At 44.3% G+C, this 9,996-nt stretch overlaps 3 protein-coding genes across 3 annotated transcripts; 1 reads left to right on the top strand and 2 right to left on the bottom strand.

The window, feature by feature from the left end:
* Positions 1-2,745: 2,745 nt before the first annotated feature.
* On the bottom strand, positions 2,746-3,851 carry LOC148380718 (sperm-associated antigen 16 protein-like). The gene has a single exon (XM_088363473.1). It carries the CDS (start codon positions 3,652-3,654, stop codon positions 2,776-2,778), a length of 879 nt encoding a protein of 292 aa, XP_088219599.1. The 5' UTR covers positions 3,655-3,851; the 3' UTR covers positions 2,746-2,775.
* Positions 3,852-3,954: 103 nt separating this feature from the next.
* ndufb4 (NADH:ubiquinone oxidoreductase subunit B4) lies at positions 3,955-5,095 on the top strand. Its single transcript, XM_088363474.1, has 3 exons — positions 3,955-4,170; positions 4,710-4,853; positions 4,958-5,095. Exons 1-3 carry the CDS (start codon positions 3,994-3,996, stop codon positions 5,018-5,020), a joined length of 384 nt encoding a protein of 127 aa, XP_088219600.1. The 5' UTR covers positions 3,955-3,993; the 3' UTR covers positions 5,021-5,095.
* hgd (homogentisate 1,2-dioxygenase) lies at positions 5,091-9,996 on the bottom strand. The gene is made up of 14 exons (XM_088363472.1): positions 9,835-9,996; positions 9,019-9,090; positions 8,854-8,942; positions 8,671-8,776; positions 8,507-8,566; positions 8,348-8,439; positions 8,158-8,192; positions 7,944-8,023; positions 7,672-7,771; positions 7,362-7,486; positions 6,018-6,122; positions 5,804-5,930; positions 5,416-5,597; positions 5,091-5,347 (listed from the first exon to the last, which is right to left on the bottom strand). The coding sequence occupies exons 1-14, from the start codon at positions 9,847-9,849 to the stop codon at positions 5,204-5,206; spliced, it is 1,332 nt and encodes a 443-aa protein (XP_088219598.1). The 5' UTR covers positions 9,850-9,996; the 3' UTR covers positions 5,091-5,203.

Genomic DNA, 9,996 nt, shown 5'->3' with positions numbered 1-9,996 from the left:
TCGTACTTGCCTTGCTTTGCCTTGCTTTGCCTTGACTTGCCTTGTACTTGCCTTGTACTTGCCTCGCCTCGCCTCGGCTCGCCTCGTACTTGCCTCGCCTCGCCTCGGCTCGCCTCGTACTTGCCTTGTACTTGCCTTGCCTTGCCTTGCCTTGCACTTGCCTTGTACTTGCCTTGTACTTGCCTTGACTGGACTGGACTGGACTGAACTGGACTTGGACTTGCCTTGACTTGGACTTGCCTTGACTTGGACTTGCCTTGTACTCGCCTTGCCTCGCCTCGCCTCGCCTTGCACTTGCCTTGCCTTGTACTTGCCTTGCCTTGTACTTGCCTTGCCTTGTACTTGCCTTGCCTCGTACTTGCCTTGTACTTGCCTTGCCTTGCCTTGCCTTGCCTTGCACTTGCCTTGTACTTGCCTTGACTGGACTGGACTGGACTGAACTGGACTTGGACTTGCCTTGACTTGGACTTGCCTTGACTTGGACTTGCCTTGCCTTGCCTTGTACTTGCCTTGTACTTGCCTTGCCTTGCCTTGCCTTGCCTTGCCTTGCCTTGTCTTGCCTTGCGGTGCCTTGCCTTGCCTTGCCTTGCCTTGCCTTGTCTTGCCTTGCCTTGCCTTGCCTTGCCTTGCCTTGCCTTGCCTTGCCAGCTTGTGCTTGTGCCTGCCTGTGCATGTGCCGTGCCGAGCCTTAACGTGCCCGTGCCTGTGCCTGTGCCGTGCTCTGCCGTGCCTGTGCTTGTGCTTGTGCCTGGCTTTGTCATGGATGGAATGGAGCAGGGCGACCAAATGCAGCTTGGACCAGGGTTTATTGAGCAAACTATAGATACTCGATTATGGACATGAATAACGGAACAGACAGGTAACGAGAGGCAGGTGACTGATTAATACATAGATTGAGAGACACAGGAAGGGAGGGGCGAGCACACAGACACTGACAGTACCCCCCTCCCCCCCACCCCCACAAGGGACGGCTCCTGACGTCCCAAAAACCGAAACCCCCACGTGGCGAACTGGGGGGTGGGGTGTAAGCGCACCAGTCCAAACAACCTCACTGGCCTATGGCAAAGTCCTAACCGCGCTCGGCAGCAACACTGGGGACATGAACCGCAATCAGCGGCTACTCGGGGACACGAACCGCAATCGGCGGCTACTCGGGGGACACGGCGGCCCAAACACCATGTATACCCCTTGTCCCCAAGAAAGGAGTCATTCAATGGCCGCATTAAAAGAGGGGGGGTGGGGGGGTGGCGGGGGGTGGGGGGGTGGCGGGGGGGGTTGGGGGGGTTGGGGGGGGCTCCCACATCCCGTCCACACATCCTTTTCTTAGGGCCGGAGGATTTACGGATGCTCCTTTAGAAATTAGAATAGAGTTTGAGGAAATGCGGGAGACTGGTGCTTTTCTTTCCACTGTCAACGGCATGCGGCTCGGCGATCAAATACATGGATGAATGAAACAACGGTCTTCAAACTACTCAGAGATTACCATATTTGGGGTCAATGAGGCTGGTACTGTCCCACTAGAGGGTGCCGTTCCCCTTAAAAATTTGTTTTATAATGAATGTAAGGCCAGGAAAAATGATCAGAGCAATTCTGTTGATTGCGTTTTCCTTTTTCTCTGTATGTGCACTTGATAATTTAAAAAAAAAAAAAAAAAAAAAAAAAAATCACATCAGACAGTAAGGAGACACCAAAGTAACAGCAGGATGTGAAGAGTCCGGGTGAGTCAGAGACGAGACAAGCAGGAAGGTCAGAACTTTGAGCATGGCAAGCAAGGGTGGAAATCCACTGACCGTGAGGTATTTCTGATGTGGCCGCAAAGTGGGAAAGGAAGCTTGGAGGTAGGACGAGAGCAGACAGGGAGGGCAGCTTGGGTGGTACAAAATGTAGCTTTTGTCTCCTTTAAACATCACCTCACCGACTCGTTTCATCCCGTGCGTGTGAAAATTACAAAGTCTTTATGTGCCGTTTCTGAAAACAAGGGCGGAACAATAAATTCCTATAACATTCCTCAAAGGCTAGAGACTCATGGAATCTCTGAGGCAGGAAATATTATGAATTAGAAGCAGCATGAGGTCATCGTCTGTAAGTCTACAAGCCACTTCAAGGGGCTCTGGTAAAGAGCAAAACTATATTGGGGAAGTGGCTGCAGAAAGAAACCTGCTCTGGTTTGCAAAGCTTGACTTCATCCCATCTGTGTCACATTCCATCTCTTTGCATGTTGAAAAAAACTCAGAAGTCAACTAAATTATAAATAATTCATCAAGTTGAATATCACCATGACCACCGTGTTTAACAGGCTTGATGCTTGTTGGCCGAAGGAAGTACGAACTCCTTGTGAATTTTGATTCCTAACTGCAAAGCGGATGGCTCTTCAGATGTCCTGGAGGGGAATCAATCATTTTGTCAGCCTTTCCGGCACTGCAGCATTCAAAGAGCTTTATCAGCATCTCTGTAACCAAGGCAGCACAACAGACAATTTGTATGCAATCCAGTTAAACTGCTTATAGGGCATGTCACCATGACATATTGGTGGGGGGCTAAATAAATGATCCTTTCTAAGGTTATGAATAAATGGCCTTAAATAGATCACATTTCCAGATATTATTTTTGTAAACGCCACTATTTTTATGTCCGTAGAGAGCTCAGGACGTGGTCATAGTGTTTTCTAGTAAACGCCGCCCTCTAGCGGCTTTATGAAGAAAATACAACAGGTACCAAGAATGAATTAATTTATTAAGGGGAATACTAAAAAAAACAACAACAATAAATGTATTATTAAGTAACTTGTCTTAACCTATGTGAGCTTCTCATGCAGCTGTTGGTTTTCTGCTCCTTATCTCTTGGCACAGTGGGGGGACACGGTTGACTTTGAGCAAGGTTCAGCACCTTGTCTCTCCCCAGAGCAGCCCGCATAGTCTGCTCTACAAGAACCTGAAGCTTGTCGTCCATTCTCCTGAGTGCAGACTCGTAAGTGTGGCACTGGGACTTGAGCCTCCTGGTATCCTCCAGCAGTCTGTTATTCTCCTGGCTGGCACGCTTGCGCTTCATAAACTCCGTGTCTCGGGCCTTCTGCACCCTCGCTAGGGTCTCGGCCGAGGTGGAGGCTGCCAGCTGGTATTCCTTCCTCTCCCGTAGCGCGTTCTTCAGTTCGTTGTGCAAACGCTGGTTCTGGATGTAAACCTCTGGAACCTCGCCGAAGCGCTTGGTATGCAGCAAGCCCTTCTGCACCATCTCCGTCCACTCCGTTTGGAAAGTGTTAAGAGTTTCTGTCATCCTCATTTGACTTAGAAAATTGCGTACAAACTCGTCTGCAGTGATGCGCGGTTCGGAGGCGCTTGTACCGGTCCCGGAAGAATCTGTTTGAGTTCTCTTCTCACGCTCATTTATAGTTTTAACTGTCGCTTCCAAATCTTCTTCTCCTTCTGTAAAGCTGCAGTAGTCATCATCACCAATGTCCTTATCACCATCTTCATAATTGTCTTCATCTTCTTCTGCTTCATTATCAGTAGGCCTTACATCACTATTCTCATTACCACCATCATCATGATGATCATCATCACCGACACCATTAGCATCATCATCATCATCGTCCTCAACAGCATTATCTTCTTTACGATCAGGATCTTGTTCCATTGGGTTATCGTCTGGGTTCATAGTAAGGCCAAAAAACAACACTATGCCTCCTTGAGCAGCATCATTCTGAATTCAACCCGAGTTGTAAATCCACCAGCAAAATGTGGCAACGTCCAAAAAACATCGTCAGCAATCGTCGAATATATTTAAGTAGACAAACGTGGTGACGTTCCTATATCATCGCGTCAGAACTTGTTAATGACTTTTCTGTAGGATTTCTCGGTCTTTTCCGTTGTTGTTGTTACCGGTTTCCATGGAGACGACAGATGAGTTCACGCGAGATGTCGCAAAACTGCGTCACCGGCGACGCAAACCACGCGAGAGTTCCGTCTTCTCGCTTCCCGTCGTCAGCTAACTGTCATGGCGGACTACCGAGAAGCGCCCTTGGCAACACGACCAAAAACATTGGACCCAAATGAATATTTTAACCTTTCGCCCGAGTATCGAAGGGCTGAGGAGGCCAGGGCGAAATTGCGGGCGAATCTGAAGAGGCAGTACCAGATGCAACTTAACAACCCGCATAGAAAAGAACTGATTGTAAGTACCGAGCTAACAGTGTCAACCTTGGACAAACAGTCAAGCTAACATGCTAACTTTGTTGACAAATCAGTAATATAAAACATGACGTTATGGAAATCAACAGTTGCAATGGGTTTCAAACAATATACTGAAACGTGGAAGAAATGTCAGTACTCACCCAGAGAGGCTTCACTTTTCATCAGCTTTGACGTGCTGTACTTTTCGGATGTCCATAGCTTCAATTGATGCATAAATCTTTGATTGCTGCTGGAAACTGGTCTTCAGTCAAAAGTATCCACAAACAAAATCATACGGGACAAAATTCCTTAAAATAACTGACTATTCAAACTGGGATTGTAGAAGTATTTGAAATGCTAAATGCATTTTTCATCTAAGTGGACGCACCTGCAAAGCAGCATGCAAGAAATGTCCCATCAACCCCCTGTTAAGCACAACACTCAAAATAGTTGAAATGCCGGGAATAAAAAGCTCAATTCCAATTTAAAAAGTGCATAAAATTTTGTAAGTAGGACAGACATTTTGGTTTTGTGTCACAGGAAGATCCCGCCCTGACACGCTGGGTGTTTGCCCGTGGAAACCCCTACGAACACTTCAAGCCTACCTTCAAGACATCTCTGTTGGGTACCATGTTTGGGGTTTTTCCACTCGTCTTCTTATACTACGTCTTCAAGACGGACAGGGTATGTGCACTAATTGATTGTTTCAATTTAATGGCTTCATTATTGATACAGTATGTATACGCTGCTTTGCCTGATCATACTGTGTGTTGGTTGTTTCTCCGCAGGACAATCGAGAAAAACAGATTAAAGATGGAACTCTGGTACGCAAGTTCAATTTGACATCATGAGATTCACTGTACAAAGACCATCCTGTCTTTTGTTTTGGTGTGTGTAATTATTAATAAAAGAAATGTCGACTATCATACACGTTTTGGTTTTATTTGATGAGAACAAGGTGAATGCTGGAAAGAATCACAATTAATTGCTTTAGCATAGATTTTAATTGGCCCCGTTGTATCGTTACCCGTAATTTAGTGTTTTCTGGGTTTCCAGTTGGGATTAAAGTGGCTGCGTAGATTTTCCCAGCATTGGTAATAGCTCTTGTCAAGCTTCTGACATGTCTCCAGACCCCACTTGGTCACAGCCATGCTGAGGGACGACTCGAACATGAACGCCTGAGGGAGGCACGATGTTAAATTTGGTTTTTATGATTAGTATTGTTTGGGGGGGTCAGGGTTTTTACCATTGTTCCTTCAGCCACCCTTTCTGGTTTGAGCTCAGTCACGCTGTTCTTCTCAAAACATTCTGCATCAGGGCCGTGTGGGGTCATGATGCTGTGGAGACTGGCCCCTCCTGGTTGGAAACCCTCTTCTTTAGCTTCATAGTGGCCCTTTATCAGCCCCATGAACTCACTCATGCAGTTACCTTAAAAGACCAGCAGGGGGAGCTATTACACAGCAGAACATACAGTGGATGTGATGTCTCAAATTACATTTGCTGGCCTTGTAGAGAATTATTGTGAACATCTATTAGTCTATTACTGGCAAGTTAGAAATTACAGATGCAAGAGTTTAACAAGTAAGGTGCAAATGCATCTATTTTCCAACAAGTGCCCTAATATTATGACTTACGGTGATAATACGGTGGACGGAAGGTGTGGTCAGCAACACCCCAACGTGGAGGGAAGATGACAAAGTCGGCAATGGCCACACCCGGTCTGGTAGATTTGGCAGTCAACACGGTAAAGATGGATGGATCCTGTACAATATTAGCAGGAAAAAAAATTAACTTACATGGAAGAGCTTTTGTTAAGGAAAATGTTTTTCACAAATGAGAGAGACTCACAGCATGGTCAAAGGCCACACAGTTGATGACCATGAAGTTGTTGAGGTTGTACTTGTATGGTGTGTAGTTGCCGTGCCAGGCGACCACGTTGAAGGGAGAGAAATTCTAACGGAACAGAACAATTCAACTGAGGGCAAGTAGGCAACTCACACAAAGCAATTTGAGAAGATCAACAATAAATGATGTCATTGTACTCCGGGGGTGGTGTGGCTTGACATAAAGGAAGGCTAGAGGGAAATGCTCATTATGAAAATGTTTTTGCTTCTCTTCCATTCCAGTTGTTCTTTGTGAGGCAGGTATTACTCAGTAATTGGCCCAAAAAAAATCAAACTTTGACAAACTTTCATCATTTCAACATTCACTTGGTGTTGATGGAGGTGTACAATAGCCACAGTGGGTGCAAAGCTATTTCTTTATCTTGATTGTTAAAAAAAAAAGCAATTTTGTAGCATTGCTCTTTTGAGAAAAAAGAAATACAGCAGCAGCTGTAAAATCGATATAGTTCATTACAACTCAAGTTGTCTTCTTGACCTTGACAGTCTTTACACACACATTACCACGCATTGAAAATAAGTCCTAGTTCATTACATAACCGAAATCAACGAAACACATGTGGAGTTGCTCCTGCACTCAAAAGATCTCGGGTCAACCTGGTGCCGGATTATTCCTGAACATTCACTTGCGGTGGCTCGGCTAGATGTGATTAAAATGAAAAGTGGAAGAGAGTTGCACACACACGCACGCACAAAAACAAACATATTGGCCCAGTCAAGCAAATAATAAGTTAATTTGAGCAATTTTGCTGCTCGGCGGGGGGTACAAAACAGCATGAAAAGATGGGAGCATCTTCCCTAAAATGAGACCTCCCATCTTATTTTCCTGCCCCCCTTCTCAGCCCACGCTCCAGGCATCAGGGGGGGAAAAAAAAGCTGCCACCTTTAACCCATGAGAAAAAAAAAAAACATCTTTAAATGTTTGGCCTGTCTCCTCTTACATAATGAGCACGAGGGCTTTTGTAGTTGGGCGATTCTCCGAGTGAACGTTGGAATTAATGAATGGCTTAACTTGTTTTTTTCACTCATGAGCGTCTTAACTAATTATGAGTGATTAAGACGCATAATTGAGGCGGAAACATTTTGATATTAAATCACCAGGGATTGCAAATCAATCAGCGGCGGCGGCTAATGGATGACATGCGTTCCGAGGACAGTTCCCTCGTTAGTCATTGTCGCGCTTGACTGATGTTTACTGAAGCGCATGCAGACATCAAATGGGGTAATAGGGCAGAGAGATTTTACATGGCACACTTTGGAAGTACAAGGACACAAAAAGCACATAAAGCACCTGTTGGCAAGCAAAGAGCTTTCCTTGGTACTTATTGATGACGGTGTAACCCGTGGACACTTCCCGATCCTCGTACCACGCCGTCGGACATTGGAAGTCTCTCGGGTTGGCCAGACCGTTGGCTCCTGCAAAAAATTTGAATTTTTCTGATTTATTATTTTAAGTCCTCTTTACACGACAGTCAAATCCATTCAAAACTTAAAATAAAAATATCTACAAATAAATGTGTATGCTAGAAAAAGTAATAAATATTTTTTTTTTTTATATAAGAAGGGTGCAGGGAGTCATTTTTATACGATTATATACCCACCTATAGGTCCAAGGTCAGGGAGTTCAAAATGTGCTCCATACACCTCCAAGATATAACCTCTGGTTTCTCCAAACACGTCCACGCTGAAGCGCATTCCTTGCTGCAGCGAACCCACAAATAAAAGCTTACAAATACTTTTATTATGACAAAGCTTGAAGATCTAAAGGGGTATCTTCAAAGGTGTGTCACAATACTGATTCCATGTTGTGCAGACATGTCAACCTCCCCAAATATGGCCCAAAAAAGTGCCAGTGGATTGCAAGAAAAGGTACCTGAATGACACATATCTCGTTGGGCTCCACCATCATCTTGCCAAACTCTGTGGTGATCAAGAGCTCACCCTGCTGTGGCACTATCAGAGGCAAACAGTAGATGGACCAGCAAAAAAAAAAAAAAATATGAAGGAATAAGCGCACTCAGAATTGAGCAATCAGTGTTCCCGTGCCAGATAATGGTGTAAACATCCCTCCTTTTTATTTTGCTCACCGATCAGAAAGTCTCCGTCGGAGTTGTTGAAGCATCTGGAACACGGGAAACAAGATACAACATTTGGGTCCAGCTTCAAAATTAAATTGCTAAACACTCATTTTTCCTTTGCAAAGGTGACAATTTTGATTCACACTGTTAGAAGGCTGTTCATTTAAAAAAAAAATAATAAGTATGAATCCATTCTCACTTGTTCATCATGGAGGTGTTGCAGGTGTACACATGGATGCCAATGCCATTGCGAGATTTTGCATCGCCAGCCCCGCAGATGGTGTGCAGACCCTGCAAGATTCACATACCATGATAATCCCACTGAAAGCCGTCGATTTCAACTTGGCAATGAACCCACAGCGGCAAAATCGACTCTCTTCTCGGAAGACTTTGGAATGGAAAATGGCCGCCATCGCATCTGTTAGAAGAAGCACAAATAGAATCTCATGATTCATATATATAGTATATATATATATTTTTTTATTATTATTTATTTTATTTTTTTTTGTTTGAGTGTGTCACCTGGTTGGGATCAGGCTCCACATTGTCCCAGTTCTCCGTCAGATTCCCGCAGTCAGTGGGGACGAAAGGCTTATGCTTGACGGATGGGAGAATACGATAAAGCCAGCTGTACACCATTATTAAAAAGATCCAATTAATTTGACAGATGAAAACTGTATGGATAAGTCAGAAAAAGATGGAGACCTCCTCTTATTGGCCGGCCGCGGGCAGGTGAAGGCCGAGCCCGAGAGCTGCTCAGCGTATAAGCCGTAGGGGCACACCTGAGGATTGTTCTACAGAGACATAAGATGCTGCATTCAGGTGTCATCGGAAAAATGTATATCCAAACTCAACTTGTCTGTGTCCTACCTGTCCTTCAGGAAGAGAACCAGGGCAGCGAGGGTCTTCGGAGGAGAATTCGTTGCCAAATCCACACAAGTACTGCAAAAGAAAAAGACACAAACACACTCACTCACTATGCGGCTTCATTGTGATGCAGGATAAATGTGTTCACGCTGTTTATAATTCAATTTGAAGGCTCATCATTAAATGTTTTTCTTAATTGTTGTCACATGGATTCACATTAGATTTGTGACAAAACAAAGCACAGTCATCCATTGTCGGGTGTTCTAAAAAAGAGGAGCATTAAATCGACACTATCCAGTGCACACTTTTAGTGATACTGAAAAATTTGCACCACTGTATAACCAAGGCATGTTTACATATGTTGCTGAGTCATTGTTCGTGTGCACACTCAAATGTGTTCCATGTGTGGAACTCTTTATGGCTCTATGTCTAAAAATAACAAAAAAAAACAACAATAAAGCTTTTATTTAATAGATATTTTATGGACTTTACTGGCTTTGTTTTGTGACTTTTCCTCAAAAAGTTTCATGTTTTCATGAGCACATCTGGGCAGCTGTTGAATGCTGCATCCTGATTGGTTAGGAGCAACACCGCCCGTTTCTCAGCCTGCTTAGTTTGAAGATATTCAAGCTTATTTGTTGCACGTTTCATTATTTTGCGATGGAAAAATTAGAACTGATTGCGGTGAAATATTTCTCTTTTTTTTTTCCCCGGTCCAACTTTCCTAACTGAGAATTGACATTTATTTAAGTTTTACACACGCATTTGTATTTGACAACCATGACAGTTATTTTGAAGCAAAATAAATGTTTGCCTTACCTTGAGTTCAGCCATTCTGTCGTCCAACCTGGAGAAAGTTGCAAGAGTTACACGAGGTATAAATGAATGACTCTCACAACATTCTCCTGGAGCAAACTCCGCTGCTGCGTGCCCAGAGTGCGTGGACGAGGGGGGCTGGATTTATTCTCTGTGTCAATATGG

Source organism: Syngnathus floridae, chromosome 20, assembly GCF_059516105.1.
Source record: "Syngnathus floridae isolate MCC-2025c chromosome 20, RoL_Sflo_1.0, whole genome shotgun sequence".
In the NCBI taxonomy this organism is placed as follows: Eukaryota; Metazoa; Chordata; class Actinopteri; order Syngnathiformes; family Syngnathidae; genus Syngnathus; species Syngnathus floridae.
This window is presented reverse-complemented; position numbering and strand designations above follow the sequence as displayed.